General features: G+C 24.7%; 1 protein-coding gene across 1 annotated transcript; it reads left to right on the plus strand.

The window, feature by feature from the left end:
• Positions 1 to 865: 865 nt before the first annotated feature.
• LOC145839548 (tricarboxylate transport protein, mitochondrial-like) lies at positions 866 to 17,683 on the plus strand. Its single transcript, XM_082947147.1, has 8 exons — positions 866 to 983; positions 1,456 to 1,580; positions 4,918 to 4,984; positions 5,261 to 5,349; positions 7,194 to 7,307; positions 9,951 to 10,083; positions 12,298 to 12,468; positions 17,018 to 17,683. The coding sequence occupies exons 1-8, from the start codon at positions 896 to 898 to the stop codon at positions 17,209 to 17,211; spliced, it is 981 nt and encodes a 326-aa protein (XP_082803273.1). The 5' UTR covers positions 866 to 895; the 3' UTR covers positions 17,212 to 17,683.
• The last annotated feature ends 1,084 nt before the right edge of the window (positions 17,684 to 18,767 follow it).

Here is an 18,767-nt window from a genome sequence, read left to right on the forward strand (position 1 = left end):
TAAATTAAGATTAAACTGTGAAAAAAGTGTAAACCCCACTATGCCCTTAATATTTTCAAATATTTGTTTAATTATTTATATCTAATTTTACAACTATTACTTAGTGACTGACTGTTAAATTTTAGATAATAATGATTATAATATCAGGTTTGCCATACACTCTGGCTAGTTTGAAATTAAAGAAATAACTTATGCTGACTGTGGCCATCTACTTTTTATTATACTATTTTATATACTATTTTATACTATTTTAGAAAATATCATCTGACTCAGTCTTGTTTTTTGTTAGCTACAAGCACAGTTAACTTTTGGTCACTCAGAATTGTTTTTTGCCTCAAATAAGTTTTCAGTCAATGTTAATGTTTTTTAATCTCTTGCTAGTTTTATTTTAAAGTTATTTCTTAAAAATTGTGTTCTTTTATTCATTTGGGTTTTTGGTATTTAACTAGAATATTTTTTATATATTTTTGCTCATATTTTGGCCTTTTTCAAAAGTCAAGATTTCAGGTCAATTTAAGCTAGCTTGATGAACTTAAGCTGGCTTTTTTGTATTCTGTTTTTTTTTTTGAATGCATATACAGTTTCATTTACAAAATTTCAAAAAAAAAATCTTAGATCAAACAGCCTTATTTAAATTTTTCCAGCCTTAAATCAAACAGCCTTATTTTCCAACCATACAACTAACATGACTCTGACTTTAATTCAAAATAGACAAAATATAACCAATAAAATAGTTTTTTTTTTCAACTAGTCAGAATCTGTTTTTTTTTTCCAACCTTTTCTACAACTAACATGGCTCTGAACTTAACCCACACTTAAGTTAAGTGTATAAAAAGTATAAAAAACATTGAAAAAAAACTCAAACAGACTTGTTTAAATTTTTCCTGCAACTACCATGGCACCTGACACCACATCAGTGACTACTCCTTACACCAAGATGATTGAACAATCAGGTATCAAGAAACCATCAGCTTTTGCAGCAGGTATAAGTTATTGATTATAATAGTTTTACTTATTTTGTTAACAAATATATATTTTGCATTCACAAAAAGTTAGTTGTATACAGCGTTTTTCCTTAAACATGTTATACTTTTACATAACATAAATATTTTATAACTTCTCATTTATTAAAGTATTTTAATTTTTTCAAGTATTTGTAATTTTTTTACTTATAATTTTATTTATTATCTTATTATTGCTCATTTGAATTATTACTGATAAACAAGTTTAATTTGTTAAAAATAAAATGTTTTTTAACTTTCAAGTAAAAAATTTATGTTATATTGTTTTTTGATTATTATTTTTTTTTTCTTTTATGGTTTGAGATTCTTACCATTAGTACAGTTTGTTTAACACAATTCATCTATATAACACAGTCCAAAATTGAAGGTAAGACAAACCTAAAAACTCTGTGACAGCTGTTTTTTGCAGAGTATTTAATTTATAATTTTTTAGGCACAAACAAGCCAAAGAATCCAGTGAAAGCAGTTCTTGCTGGAGGTATTGCTGGTGGTATTGAAATTTGTATAACTTTTCCAACAGAGTACGTGAAAACCCAGTTGCAACTTGCTGAAAAACAGGTTTGCTCATTATTAAAAACTAACAAAAATAACTGTTGTAAAGAATATAAATTATCCTTTTTGCTGAAAAACTAGTTTGTATTTAAGAGTTTGTTTTCCAATAAATTTAGAAAATTGTTCATCCTACATGTACTTGTTTGTTTCTTAATTACTTGATAAGTTAAGTACAAAACTAAACAAATATTTGTTATCAGCATAATTTAAATGGGTAGCAGATTTAAATTTAAGAACTTTCCAAAAATTTCTTTTAGTTTTTAGTAAAAAAAAAATATTTTTGGTAATGTAAAATTTAATAAAACAAGTACAGTGCTTATTCACTTATCCAGACACGTTGGGCAACATTTTTCTGTAAACGTGTCCGGATAACAAAAATTCCAGATATGTACTAAAAATCAAATTTTTCTTAGAATAATATAACTGCTGGGTATAATGCAATGCATACTAAAAGTGTTATGGTAAAAAAAAACAAATACATTGTAATTGTGAGCAATATATAATAAAATGATAATTAATTAAAGCTAAACTTAAGCTTAATTAATTTAATTTTTTTTTAGGTAGAAAAATATCAGACTTACTAACCCTTTGCAACTATATACGTTTTTTGAGAGTCAAGCAAGTAAAACTCATCATTTGTAATTCCACCTGCCCAACTATTAATTTTAAAAATTATTTTTTGTTTAAGAGAAAATATAAATTAATTTTTTCTTTAAAAACAAAAAATAATTTAAAAATACTTCTTTAAAAAAAATTAAATTAAACAAAGAAAATAAAACAGACATAAAGAAAATGAACAAAATTGTAGAATTTATAAAAACACTAAAAATTTTCTTACAGGATGAAAGCCTAAATATTTGTATTTTACAAAGATTTGTGTGTTTAATATTATAATTTAAAAAATTTTTCTTCATACCAAAACTCTCTGGATAAGTGAAGTCCAGATAAGTGAATAAGCACTGTACTAACGTTATTTAAAACCTAAAACTCCAGTACTTGAAGTAAAGCTTAGTTTGTACCGTCTATTGAAAATTAAAGTAATACTATATTATTTTGTACAAAGCTAAAAAAACATTGCATAGAAAAAAACTTTCACTAAGCATACTAAATTTAAATTGTTTTTATTTTAATTTAACTTAAACAAACAATTTAAGGCCATAGGGGGGGTAGACCATGTTTTTTACAAGTTGATCTTATTTTATAGAGTTTTTACTAAGCTTCAAGATGCTTTTTACCGTTTTTAAAAATTCGTATTAGTTTTTGAGATATGACCGGCCAAAGTCGGGCCGCATAACAGGTTCCTTATGGGGAAGGAAAACTAAAACGGCAAAAAAATACTAATGCATTCAAAATCTATCTCCTCCTTCATTTTTTAAGCAATCTTCTTTAAACTTTCACAGTCTATTCTTTATACAATAACAAAAAAACGTTATTTGTGACTTTAAAAAATTTCAAGTAAAAATACCTTTTTTTTGTAATTTTATGACAAAAATTAAAAAAAAAAGTGATTTTTCATCAAAAAAATTTTTTTTTTACAAAAAAAAGGTATTTTTACTTGAAATTTGTTAAAGTCACAAATAACGTTTTTTTGTTATTGTATAAAGAATAGACTGTGAAAGTTTGAAGAAGATTGCTTAAAAAATGAAGGAGGAGATAGATTTTGAATGCATTAGTCTTTTTTCGCCGTTTTAGTTTTCCTTCCCCATAAGGAACCTGTTATGCGGCCTGACTTTGGCCGGTCATATCTCAAAAACTAATTCGAATTTTTAAAAACGGTGAAAAGCATCTTGAAGCTTAGTAAAAACTCTATAAAATAAGATCAACTTGTAAAAAACATGGTCTACCCCCCCCCCCCCCTATGGCCTTAATTAGTAATGTGTTATTCAGAGTATAAAAGTAAAACACATTGGTATACCAAGCTTTGTATGTATAATCAAAAAGTCGAAGCATAATTATATGCAGTAAAATTGCCTTAAAACTAACTTTAAATAAATTATACTGGCTAGTTTAACATTTTGAAAATTTGTTTTATATAATGTGTATGATTTATAATAAGTGTATTTAAAAGTTTGTATAGTGTATTTACAAACAATTATTTGCACTAGAAAAAATATGTTTACTCAACAATTGTTTTTTTAATACATAGTGTCAAACTAAAATATTTTACATTAGATGTGGGTAACTTTTTGATTGGCCTGCCAAATTTCCCAAAAGTTTTTTTACTGCTAGGCTTATTAAAAAAACCTTAGAGGGCAGCATTATAATATTTTTCTTTTAATTAATAAAGACTGTTTAAACCACAGACATAATGATATATTAAATTGAGTAATGCAATTGCTTACTTATAATAATAATAGAAAAGACTTTTTAAGACTTTTATTATTTGTAAACTCAAAAAATGACATTTATTTGTACTCAATAATTTTTTTTTCAATTTAAGAATCTCATTTTAGATTCCTCATACAAGATAACTTACTTAATGTTTAAAATATTAATTAAAATAGTATTTTATACTAAAGGTAGGGTTGCCAAAAAACCTGCAAACCTGGAATTTGACAATTTAGGCTAAAAAATCTGAAAACACCTGAAATTTGAGAAATTTAGGAAAAAAAAAAACCTGGTAAAACCTCGAAATTTGAACAAAAATCATTAATAAACCTGAAAAACCTGGAATTTTAAACAATTTTTATATGTATAGTAGTAAAATTTTGATTGACACAAAAAATCTATCATAAAGATAATTTTTTGTCATCACTAAATTTTTTTTTTATAAAATAACGCAGTTGAAGTTTAAAGTATATTTCAATGGTTTTATACTACTTAGCACAGTTTTTTACCTTTAAGTTAACCTAAAACTCAAAATAGACTCAAAAATATGTAATTTTAAAAACCTGGAGGAAATTTCAAAAACTAGTGTAAATTTGCCAAAAACCTTTTGCAGCCCTTTAAAGGTGCTACAGGACTTACTAATTGAATTATTAAGTCAATATAATTAATAAAAAAAATATTTTTTAGGTGCCATAAAAATACAGACACAGACTATTACTAAATTTATTTGAATTGTATTGATTTTTTAATAATTTCTAAGGTGCCACCAAAATATACTGGAGTAACTTATTGTGATACAAAATTAATATAGTTGTTTAAAAAAGATCATATTTTATTTTAGGTGACACCAAAATATACTGGAGTTACTGATTGTATTATCAATTTTATTTTATTTATTTGTTTATTTTAAATTGTTTTATGTTTTTAAGGTACCACCAAAATATACTGGAGTTACTGATTATATTATGAAATTAATTTAATTTATTTGCTTATTTTTATTTGTTTATTTTTCAAGGTACCACCAAAGTATACTGGAGTAACTGATTGTGTCAGAAAAACTGTTGCTTCACATGGAGTTAGAGGTACAACAAATTTTTTATTTTTATAATTGTGACAGTGTTTTTTGGGTTTTGTTTATATATAACAATTAATTGTTATAGTATTAGCATTTGTAGCTTCTAAGGTTTGCAGTTTTTGAATTTATTATATTTTTTTATAAATTTTTATAGCCTCATACAAAGGCATGTCCAGTCTTATTGTGTTATACTTATAATGATAAATCAGTTTTTGTATGTTTTTTTTAATGCCTAACACTTAATGTTATTTATTAAGTTTTTTTTAAAGTTTTTGTTTTGTAGGCTTGTACAGAGGGCTTTCAAGTCTTGTTTACGGCTCAATTCCGAAATCGGCCATAAGATTCGGTACTTTTGAAGCTCTCGCCAATCAGGTTTGTTTTTTTTGTCATGATTAAATTTGTAGATTTTTCATTATTTTCAATATTATGTATTTTACACACTTTTAACATTTTTAAATTCTCACTAATCAAGTTTGTTGAAATATTTTACATGTTGCAGTAAATTATACATCAACTTATAATCAACCTAACATAGTTTTTATAATTACATACACTTTTTTGTGATATGTTATAAATAACAAAACAAAAACTAGAATATGAAAATAAAAACATCACAGAATCTTAGTACATAGTTATTGTAACATCTGAAATATTTTGTATTTAAATTTTACATCTTTTAATATTAAATATATTTTTTGATTGGTCAGAGCAACAACAGTAAAAAAATTAACTACAAATCATAAACAGTATAATAACCCATCTTTTTTATTATTCAAAACTACATGAAACCTTCCTTGTAGCAAAAAATGTATGGTTTACATATATATGGTTTATATATATATACATACACCTTACAGATCAGGCGAAAACTTTTCGGAAAAGTATTAAACTACATGCCATATGTATTATAGTATTTTGCATAAATTCTTATACAGTGCTTATTCACTTATTCGGACTTCACTTATCCGGACAGATTCGGTCAGAAGAAAATTCGAAAAATTTTCAATAGTAAACAAAAAAATTCATTCAAAAAGTTTCACAACTTTTTAAATTCCATGAGTTTTCTGCTGAAAAACGTGGAAAAACTATAAAGCAAACGTCTAATATTTGTTATTTTAGTAAAACTCCCAATAAAAGCTAGTTTGTTAGGAGTGATATGTTTCCGTTAAATTGACTTTAAACTTAGTCAAAGTTTTCCGTTTTTTTTTCTGTCTGTTTTTTTAATTTAAAAAATATCTTTTATGTAATTTAAAGAGATAGTTTTACATTATTTTTTGTTGTTAAAGATAAATTTAATGTATATTTTCTCTTATTAATAAATTGATATTTTTTTAAAATTAATAGTTAGGGCAGGTAGTATTGCAAATGATAAATTTTAGTTGCTTGACGCTCAAGAAATGTATATAGTTGTAAAGGGTTAGTAAGTCTGATGGTTTTCTACCATGAAAAAAAATTAATTAACCTAAAGTTTAGCTTTTATTATTTATCATTTTATTATATATAACTTACAATTACTATGTATTTGTTTTTAGCATAACACTTTTATTATGCACTGCATTATACGCAGCAGTTATATTATTATATGAAAAAAAAAAAATTTCTAGTTATCCGGATTTTTAGTTACCCGGACATGTTTACAGAAAAATCTTGAACTTGTCCGGATAAGTGAATAAGCACTGTACTTTCTACTAAAATATGTACTTTTTTACAAAATATGTTTATAGTACCAGTTGTTATTAAGTTATTCAAAATTTGTGCACCAAAAATCGTAAAATATAAATCTTTGCACCCCAATGAACTCTAATATAGTTTTCATAAAACTTGTTGATGATGAACTTTTTTCGCTCATTATCAAAAACTTTTTAATATCTTGTGTAAGTTTTTAATTTTAGTATATTTTCCATGCACACCAAAACAAATTTTGCGCACCCGAAAATATGTTTTGTGCACTTTTTGATAATCACTGATATATACAAACAAATTATATTTTTTGTTGTATACTTATAGGACAGAGCCACCACAGGTCATAAATAAGACACCCTACTTATCACATTCATAAATAATACATGTAACTAATCACAAATACATTTTTAAAAACTTAATGTGTAGATTTATATGTATATATTTTGACTATAATTCACAGGTCAGAGGCACAACACGTGAAAAGAGATAGATATGTATAAAAATAATTGAAATAAATATATACTTGTATTTAGGTGCGTGCAACCACAGGTGAGAAGAAACTATCAACTGGTCAGGGTTTGTTGTGCGGATTAGGCGCTGGTGTTGCTGAAGCCATATTTGCCGTATGCCCCATGGAAACTATTAAGGTTATTTATTTATTGTAAATATACAAGTAAATATATATGTTTTGTGCCTTATGGAAACTGTTGAGGTAATAAAAAATATTTTAAGTATACAAGTAAATATATATATTTGTTGTGTACCCAATGTAAACTATTAAGGTAATAGACATTTATTGTAAATATACAAGTAAATGTATATATTTGCAGTGTGCCCTATGGAAACTATTAAGGTTATTTTATTTATTGTAAATATACAAGTAAATAAATATATTTACTGTGTGCTCAATGGAAACTATTAAGGTAGTTCTATTTATTGTAAATATACAAGTAAATATGTATATATTTGTTGTGTATCCAATGTAAACTATTAAAGTTATTTTATTTATTGTAAATATACAAGTATATATAAATATTTGCTGTCTGCCCAATGGAAAATATTAAGGTTATTTTTATTTATATATAAAATAACGTGAAAATATTTATTGTAAATATACAAGTAGATGTATTTGCTGTGTGTCCTATGTAAACTATTAAGGTTATTTTATTTATTGTAAAAATAAAAGTAGATATGTTTGTTGTATGTCTTATGGAAACTAAAAATTATCTTATTTATTGTAAATAATCAAGTAAATATGTATATATTTGCTGTTTGCCCTATGAAAACTATTAAGGTTATTTATTTATTGTAAATACACAAGTATATATATTTGTTGTCTGCCCTATGGAAACTGTGAAGGTTATTTTATTTATTGTAAATATACAAAAGTAAATATACATATTTGCTGTAAAGTAGATATATGTATATTTGCTGTGTGCCCAATAATTATTTGCTAAGTTATTGTAAATATACAAGTAAATATTTGCTGTGTGCCCTGTAAAAACTATAAAAGTAATAAATGTAATGAAATTTTATTGAAAAAATATAAGTAAATATACAGTAGACTACCGCCTAAGTACGCACTTTCTTTGGTACGCACCCCGCCTTAAGTACGCACTTATCCAGAAAGACAAAAAAACTCTAAATTATCCTGAGTAATCCTGAGTAGTTTAAGTGGCCTGAGATTGTGACAGTCCTGTTATTAAATGTTAATAAACTAAATACTTATGTAGTGGTTGCAGAAAAGTGGAAAATAATAATGATATTTGAGCTGTAATGCTATAAAATAAATAAATCTAAATGACAAAGTTAAAAAAACCTATAAATATGTACAAAATAGTTAAGTCATAAATTTAAATGTACACACATTAATGTTTTGAAAATGTTTGGTAAACACAATGTAGTTTAGTACTTTCCCTCTAACAAAGCAAAATATGGAAAATATGGCTTAATATTCTTTTTTATATCATTGACTGACATTGATTTTCTATACTAAATGTATGTATTAATTATGTAGAAATTTTTTATAGAAAAAATAAATCATCTAAAAATCTATTAAAAAATTTTGCAGATTAGAATTATGTATTACATGTAATAAAATAAAAAATTTAAATAAAAAAACTTGTTTATTTGGCTTAATTATTTGGTGGCTAGTTGTAAGAAAGAACAATTACATTTCATATTAAACTATGTCTTCAAAAAGTACGCACTACCCGTGCTAAGTACGCACTTTTTGGTCGGGTTCAATTTCCGTACTTAAGCAGTAGTCTACTGTATTTGCTGTGACCTATATTTGCTAGAAACTATTAAGGTTGTTTTATTTATTGTAAATATACAAGAAAATAAATATATTAAATGTGTGCTCAATGGAAACTATTAAGGTTATCCTATTTTTTAGTAAATAATATATACAAGTAAATATATAAGATGTAACGTTATAAGGCGTTAAATCCTGGAGATCCTGATAAGCTAAGCTTATCGGAATGTATACCACAGATGTTCTTGTGCTAAAACTTTATTTCAACTAACGGCGTTTCACTGCTCTCAAATAAATTTAAGAACTCTTTTATTTCTTAGAACAAAAAGCTCTAAGAAATAAATTCTTAGAGCTTTTTGAGACTCCGTAGATCTGTTCTTAAATTTATTTGAGAGCAGTGAAACACCGTTAGTTGAAATAAAGTTTTAGCACAAGTAAATATATATATATTTGTTGTATGTCCTGTAGAAACTATTAAGATATTAAAAATGAGTATGTATAAAATAACATCTATCAGGATTTAAACAATCACTATGTAATACAGTATAGTAGAATTTGTTTAAAATAAAACTGTTTAGTATATCTTGTGAAACATGAAAACTATTAAGTTATGAAAAACTATTATATGCTTATTATGAAATTTTTCAACTTTGTTTATTGATAATTATAATCAGTTATTTTTTTAACAAACATTCTAAATACTATCACAGATGTTTTAACATGAATTTTACTGTTTTTGGTTCTAAGATGATAATTAGTTAAATATTTTATTCTAAACATTAATAATTTTATGTCTTATGTAATGTTCAATTACGATTTATGCAAACCCGAAATTGTTTAAGTAAAACATAATAATTATTATATGTATTTTTAGATAAATTGTTTTATTAAATATAAACATTCTAATTTTAAGTGAAATTTATTTAGGATCAAACATCTGCAAATCCAAGACTTGCACAGAATAAATATATTATTTTGTTAACAATTTTGTATGTTATTTACATTGTATGTTATTAATATTAATATCTTGCAGGTTAAATTCATCCACGACCAGACATCTGCAAACCCGAAATACAGAGGTTTCGCGCACGGTGTAGTTCAGATTATGAAGCAACAAGGTTTCGGTGGCATTTACCAGGGATTGACTGCTACAATATTGAAACAAGGTAAATATTTGTTTTGTTAGTTTATTATATTGTGAAGCAACAAGGTTTTGGTGGCATTTATCATGGATTGACCACTATCATATTGAAACAAGGTAAATATTAATTTTGTTAGTTTATTATATTGTGAAGCAACAAGGTTTTGGTGGCATTTATCAGGGATTGACCACTACCATATTGAAACAAGGTAAATTTTTTATTATTTGTTTTGTTAATTAAGTTATTTGGTGGCATTTACCAGGGATTGACCGCTACCATATTGAAACAAGGTATAACTAATTTATTAAATAAATAATTTGGTATAAAAGCAAGGTATATTAATTTATTCGTTCAATTGATTGCTGTATTGAAGCAAGGTAAACTAAATGTAATTTTTAATTTAATAACTAACTTAATATTCGACATTGTTTATTAAGAATTGGCTGTCATAGTGTTAATACAAAGTTAATTTAATGTTTTTTTGTTGTATAGTTGTAAGTATTTTCTACTGCTATTTAAGGCCATATGGAGGGGAGTCCAACACTTTTTTTTTACAAAAATTAACTTTTGCTTTTATTTGATTCCTTTAAATACAAACTACAAGCCAGTTTTTATAAAATTAAAAAATATCATTTTACTTTTGAGATATTTCGATTTTTGTTATAAGTTTCCGATACAAACGTATGGACCGCAAATTTTTCGGGGTCAAATTTCTCGGAAGCTTTAAAATTCACTAAAAATCTATCTCCTCCTACATTTTTCAAGCAATCTTCTTCAAACTTTCACAGTCTAACCTTTATACAATAACAAAAAACCTTACTTTTGACTTAAAAAAATGTTTTTATTTTTTTAAATTATTAAAACTCATAAGTAACGTTACTTATGAGTAGTTAACCTTTTTTAATATTATAGTTCTACCTATAGATAGACTGCTTTATACAATTAGGTCAACTGTTTACAACATTTTTTGTTCAAAACAAAACATGTATAATAAGCATAATATTTTAACATTAAAATTATTTTTATTGAAAAGGTTGTTACAAAACTTATGATTTTTTTATATATTACTTTGTAGATACGTAAATAACTTAATTTATTTTAAAAGTTATTATAAATTGTACCATTGTAATACGTTTAGTTGAAAATATTTTATCTAAGTAAAAAATTATTTTTATTTATGTAATAGTCTTTATTTACATTTCTGTTACATAAATATGTCAACTGTATTTAAATATGTATTTTTTCTCTATCTCCTAAATGTTATCCAACAATAACAATAAGTTTGGCTCAAGAATTTTTTGTGTGATATTTTGATGTATCTGCTTAAAAAATTTGAGCCACATTACTATATTGCTATCACATGTACTCTATGTGTAATATTTTTGTAATATTATATGTAATGACGCAAATAAATATTGTTTTTCTTATAATATAAGTCATCGTTAAGCGTATACTTGCGTATATTATTTGAAAAACAGTTTTGTTCTTTTAAAAGTTTTAAGAAGTTATGATTTACATCATTCTATACAAGGTTTGTAAATAAAAAATAAATCTCGTATAATTTTTTTTAATAAGTCTTGTATAAATGTTAATAATAAATCTTCTTAACAAAGTTATGTTATATTCTTTCACTTTAATATGTACAACTATAAAAAGATTAAAACTTAGAGTTAGAAATAAGACTTGTTTTTAATATATGTAACAAGCTAAGAGTAAGTAAGTGCTGACAGTTGCACATTAGTATAACATAAAATTAACACAAAAATTACAACAGTTAACATAAATTTATCCAAACATATTTGTCTGACCTTCAAAGCGAGCAACCTTGACCTTTGCAATAAAATTTGCGAAGTTATTTGGTATACAAAATATAAAAATTGTTTGCATAGTCATATTAAAGTTTACAGCTAGCCCAATACTTATACAAAACAGAACATTTAAATTGCACGATAGTTAACATATTTATATATAAATATATAAGTGTAAACCAAGCAAAAATGTTTACAACAAAAACCAAACGAACGTATTTACATATAGAGTTGTAAACCAAGCAAAAATGTTTGAAGCAATGGATAATTTAACATACTTATAATACAACAAATAACATATCTGTCGTATCTCAGGTTCAGACTAAGCAATAAGATTTGCCACCTTATGTAACTGGTACTCTAAAAAATTAACAATATTATAAAGTAATATTAAAATGATAATAATGTTTAACATATTAATTAAATACAGGTTCAAACCAAGCAATAAGATTCGCAACAATGACCACACTGTGTAACTGGTACTCTAAAAAGACGGGTGAAGATGTTGGTATCCTGGTGAAAGGAGGATTCGGTGCGATTGCAGGAGCCGCATCCGTGTTCGGAAACACTCCGCTTGATGTTGTTAAAACTAGAATGCAAGGTTTGATTTAATTATTATTCTTTATGTTTTACTTTAGAACGAAGTATAAATTCTAGTATTAGTTTTACTAATTAAATTGTTTGTTATATATTTTTAAGCAAACTTTTTGTTAAATAGAATTTCAAGACTATTTATTAATTTTTAAATGTGTTTATTTATGCAAGGTTAGATCAGTTTACTAATCTTCAACAAACTTGTAGTTTCTGACTTAATAATTAAACAAAACAGATAATTATTATTTAAAAATCAATTGTAACCATGTGTTAAAAGCTGGGTTTCTCAAACTTTTTTTGTTGGTTAACTTGATGTTATTAAAACAAGAATGCAAGGTTTGATTAATTTATTATTTATTAATATTTTACTTTAAAACAAAATTTATATTCTAGTATTAGTATTACTGATTTAATTGTTTGTTATATATTTTAAAGCAATACACTTGTTAGATAGAATATAAAGATTGTTAATTAATATTCAGATGTGTTTAAATGGGGAAAGGGTCAAATATGCACGAAGACACTTTTGCATGAAGGGCCGTTTTTCTACGAGTGTAAAAATAAAAATAATGAAAATAAATTAATTAAAAGAAATAATTACATGGGTTATGGTAACAGTGATATTTAAGAAAAAAATATTAATAAAATTTATAAGAATAAAAAAATTACTGACCAAGGATAAGAGTTAGGATTAACAGTGGTAGTAAAAATTTGAAAATTAATTAGTACAAAAAAAATAACTCGTGCAAAAGTATCCCTTCGTACACAGTTGAAACCATTTAAATGTGTTAAAACTTGACTACTAAGTTGATTAGTATTTATAGTTATGTATACTTAGAAGGACAATTTTAGATTATTTTATGAAATAGTACCCAATAGCTTTATTTGAATAAATTTAAGGTTGTATTGAATAATTTAATATATTATACATATTTAATTTTTCTTATCTTTTAAAGCATAGGAAATTTGTTTATCCGATAATATGTAGTTAAAACTAGAATGAAACTTGTCCGTCTAAATTGTAAATTATGGATTTTGTTAAACCATATGTTTGTTTTTACCCTTTAAACTTATTAATACAATTTTTTAGATAATATTAAACCCTAAACGTTATTTTATTTAAATTGTTTGGAAAAAAATTAGTTTAATTAAAATAATGTACCTGACTTAGTACAATCAAAATATTAATTTTTAAATCATTATTGTTTGATAATAGTTAGTTCGACCATTTTATAAACATTCAATTATTAAAACAAAGATCATAGTTATCTTGTGACGTCACCAGTAAAACACCAGCAATAAAACAATTGTATAAAAAGTATATAAATAAACGAAAAAATATCTTTTGGTCTTTAAGGTATAATATGCAATATTTTAAAGGAGTATTAGCTCCCTATTTTACTTATGATGGTAAGCATTTAGAGCACGTTAGCGGCATTGATAAGGCACGCACCAAGAAAAAGGTGTACTTTACAATTTTAAGACATATTTTACCCTTTTTACATCGAAAAAAATCTAATATTTTTCTAAATACGTGTTCTATTTTAGTTCATATAAAACTTACTATCTTTTTAAAAAATACATGTGTTGCTATTTAGTATATTAAACCTAATCTTGATCTTTTAAGACATATTTTACCTTTCTCACACGGAATTAAAGCTAAAAAGTATATTTTTAATAAATATATGTTCCATTTTAGTTTATATAATACTTACTAGATCTTTCAAAACTACATGTGTTGTTGTTTAAAGTATTAAACTGTTCATAAGCATACTAAAATCATTTTAATATTTATTATAATTTATTCTTAAAAAAATTGATTAAAATTATTTCTTTTTTTTGTTCTCTAAAAGTGTGTGTTTATGTACTTACTGGTTTGAATTTTCTTGTGCTGTTTCGATAAATAAGTACTGACTAGTGTAGTGTACCTAATCTCTTTAAGATTGGCTGTCCATAAGTATACATGAAACTTTTCAAAACAAATACTTAATGCGTTTATAACAAATTGTTTAGCTGAATTAAGTTAAACCTTTTCCCAGGTACAAAATTCTATGAATGTGTATTATGAATTTCAGAAGCATAGCAATTAAGGATATTTAATTTTGCAGTACACTTCAATCTTATGTTTAATTCATAGTTTTATGTACATATACGTTGGTTCCTTAAACAGCATAATCATTGTTTTTCAACTCAGCTTTAGCACGATTAATGTATGAACATTTTTCCAATGTCTGTTCGAATTTTGAAAAAACAAATTTTCTAAAAAGTTGTTTAAAAATAAATTATCTCGTGACGTCATGAATAAATTAGTAATGTTTTAAATTTTTGAAAAAGTACTTATCGAAAAATAAATTATCAAAATTACCTTAATTGAACAAGCTGTTTATATTTGTACGAGCAAATGCATTAATGCCAAGCTCCAATTTTATTGAGAAAATGAATATATGCAAAAATTTACATTTTAAGCCTACAAGTATGAAAATAATTTCCTAAACAGAGACAAAGTTGTTAACTTTGTGAAATAAGTTATCACTGAAATTTTATTTATCAAATGTTTATGGTAATAAAAACTGTGTAATTTTGTCATATAAATCATAGGTGCGTAAGTATTGTTTTGTTAAAAAAATCTTAATTGTCATACGTAAACTACCTTACCACGTAATTTACCAACGATGACTAACTTTTATATTTTTGGAGTTGATAGGAATTCTGATTAGTACTAATTTGATTGTACAGTAAATAAAATTGTACGTTTTAATCATATTTCAGTACAGTGCTGCATATAACTTTAGCCTCTTTGAAATATGCTTTTAATCAAAGTATTTAAACCACACACTAAAGGAAAATAAACTTAAGAAAGTGTATAAAAGTAATTTGTCTTTTGGTTGACTGATAATCAATAAGTAAGAATGTAACTAAAGCTTGACCAATTAAAGTTGAAGAATTATTTTTTTAGACCTTATTTATGTTGTTTGTATTTAAAGTATTGTAGTTTTAAGCAACATTACTTTTGTTATAAAAAAATGTTATTTCTGATTATATATCATCTTTGTTAATAGTTCTGAGTTTAAATATATGTTTTAATTATAATAATCTTAGTTTTCATAACTCATTTAAACAGTAACTGAAATAGATAAGTTTTAATTCTTCTTTTCTCGGTTTTTAAGTATAATGTTTTGTTAAAAAATTACACAAGGAAAACTTTTTTACTTCGATAATATTACGTAGCTATATTTAAACTAAATCACGTCAACTTAGATTTTATAATTTTTAATAAATGAAACTAATCTTAAACTGCATGGTTACATTTTCTTTAGCTTCAATTTTAAACAACCAAACTAAGAAGTTAATTTAGAAGACTGAGTTTTCTTTTATGTTTTATTATTGCTGTTATTCTTAACACCTATAAAATAGAATAAAGCTTACCTTTTAGAATAATATAAAAATATCTTAAATAAATATAAAAGAAACAAAACAATAAAGTTAAAAAATTGGCATTTAAAAAATCAATAGCGCGAGTTTATCTTCAACTTATAAGTCAATAAGCTTCGAGTTTGAATTATTTTATTTTTATTTTTACTTGTAAGTAGTCTTGTAAACTTCTTACTTGAAGTGTACATCTTTGGTTGTTCTATCAGTCCAATTTACTACTTATTTTTTTAAGACATAGTAGAACTGTTTGCTTCGTTTAACAAACATGCCATGTAGTTGAATTTGAAACAAAGCCAAATTTCTCTTAAAATTAGCTTACAAGTATATTAGCTTCTCATATAGTTTAAGTGTAAGTTCTAAAGTCAACTAGCAAGTATAAATTTTTAAACTAATCTTATTATGTACAGCGTCGTGCTAACTTAGGCTAAATCAGTTTTTTGAATAAGTGTCAAAATTTCAGTTTATGTCAGTTCAAATGCTTAAAAACTTGGAATTTTCTTAACTAGATGTACCATATTGTCAATATGGGTTAAGTTAAGGTTGTAAGTAATAACAGGATATGTACATTTTGTATAATATAGCGGTAGTCAGCTATTACTGATAATAACAATAAACAGTTGAGCTAGACATGACATATTTATTTTCCGTACTTTAAGATGCACACAAGTACAAGCCAACTTCGGACTAAATGAAGATATACACAAAAAAAATTACATACAGTTTTGCCTATAAAAATTTTATTAGTACATATATAATCTACATATTATCTTCTTCTAATATTATTACACAATGTTATATATACAGGATTAGAAGTGCAAAAGCACAAATCAACTTGTAGCTGTATAGTACAAAAGAATAAGTTGAAATAACACAAAAACAATAAGTTGTATAAATGTATCTACAGTCCACCTGTTTAAATTTACAATTCAACTAAGTAATTAGTTATAGTATAATCTACCATTGTTTACTATCTACTTATTTACACTAACACAGTATTATAGGTACACAAGTACAAATCAACTTGGCTTGTATCAAGCAGATATGGTAAAATAAAACACATACAAATGATAGATTGGTTAATACATACATTTCTTTATCTACTAACATTTTTAAAATCTATACAGGTTTAGAGTCCCACAAGTACAAGTCGACTTGGGACTGCATCAAGCAAATATACACAAAGGAGGGTGTTGCCGCTTTCTACAAGGGGACAGTCCCCAGATTGGGAAGGGTTTGCGCGGACGTGGCCCTGGTGTTCATGATATACGACGCGACGGTGCAACTCCTCAACTACGTGTACCCTGAGAAAGAAGAATAATTATTTTTATTTAAACTGTTTAGATCTTTACAATTTTCTTGACTACTTATGAATTGAGTCTTATAGACAGCTATACATGATATTTTAATTTAGTTTTATAATAGTAATGATTTATATTTTGATAACGGAGAAATACATGGTGATTATGTTAAAATATTGTGCATCATGCTAATGTATTTTCTTTATTAAATATTTTTTTTTATTAGTTTTTATTGTATTTTGATGCAAAGTTAAAAAAAACATTGATATTTACCTATAAGCTTGTTTCAAAACTTTTTTTTCTGTTATGTTAAATATATCACATTAATTGTTACTCATATGTTAGTCACTACATAGTATAACTATCATTATTTATTTTAATTGAGTAAAACGGTTTTTATAAGAATTTTGATAATGAACTTTTATTGAAGTTTCTTTTTTTAACTTTCACAATCTATAAGTTATTACTTATTTTAACACTTCACTTATAAGATCTTCATAAATTTTCAATTTATTAACACTTTAATTATTAGTCAAAAAAAAAAAAAAAAAGAAAGATTTAGCCAATAAGCTAATATTTTAAACTAGTTTTAAAGATTTTAATGATTTTGAAAAGAAAAATATTTATAAATTAATGTAAAGTTAAGGATTTCTTTTGAAATTATCTAAGTTTATACTGTTTTAGGCTTTTTATTATAAAGTACTTTTTAATATTATGTTATAAAACTTGTAAAATTAAATATAAGGGTACCAGTAGAGAAATAAGTTAAATAAAAGTATCAGCATTTATAATGTCTTTTATTATTTTAGTTTTTGGCAAATTCAAAATGCATTGTTATAGTACCATAGGTTTCTGTTTTTTACCTTGGCATTTAAAACTAGTTTTTCATTTATATTTAGAGTTTTATTGTTTTTATATGCAAAATATAATTTTTGTGCTAATTACTATACTGTTTATACTTTTCTACCTTCTAATAAGTCGTATACATTACTAAGAATTTTTCTTATACTTAGTTTAAAAAAAAAACATTTAGCCTTGCCAAAAAGCTTTATTTTTGATACAATTAGTTTAAAGAAATGTAGCTTTTTATTACCAATAGTTAACTTTTAAAATTTTTATTAGTTATATTTACAAAACTTATTTATTATAACAAAAGCTACAGCTATTTTTCTCTATATAAGTGCATGAATAAAATATAAATTATTTATAACTTTGTTTGTTTTATAAATAACAAAAAATTAACAATATGTTTTATGTCAAATAACTATCATTATTTAATTAAGGAAATGTATCAAATAAAATAATCCTAAAAACTAGGTGGTATAACAAACTTAAATATTTCAAATAAAAATGGCAAATTATTTTTACAACATTTGTTGTTCAAATTGATGAGTTTTATTAAAACTTTTTTTTCTGGAAATTGAAATTAATATTAAAGTATTTGTACTTTGGCCAGTTTAAATTGTGTCAAATGTTTTATAATTTGGCATCATTTTTGTTTGTTTAGTTTAAACAAATATTTAAACATTGGTGAATTAAATTTAATTTCAATTAGGTTAAGGTGTATATATTTTAT

The sequence above is a fragment of the Thalia democratica genome, chromosome 6 (genome assembly GCF_965202585.1).
Source record: "Thalia democratica chromosome 6, ktThaDemo2.hap1.1, whole genome shotgun sequence".
Taxonomy (NCBI): domain Eukaryota; kingdom Metazoa; phylum Chordata; class Thaliacea; order Salpida; family Salpidae; genus Thalia; species Thalia democratica.

What these genes read in the sequence shown, in the direction of transcription:
- LOC145839548 (XM_082947147.1), top strand. Translation starts at nt 896, where the DNA reads ATGGCACCTGACACCACATCAGTGACTACTCCTTACACCAAGATGATT. An exon ending in ACCATCAGCTTTTGCAGCAG is followed by an intron (nt 984 to 1,455) that starts GTATAAGTTATT and finishes ATAATTTTTTAG; the next exon opens with GCACAAACAAGCCAAAGAAT. An exon ending in TGCAACTTGCTGAAAAACAG is followed by an intron (nt 1,581 to 4,917) that starts GTTTGCTCATTA and finishes TTATTTTTCAAG; the next exon opens with GTACCACCAAAGTATACTGG.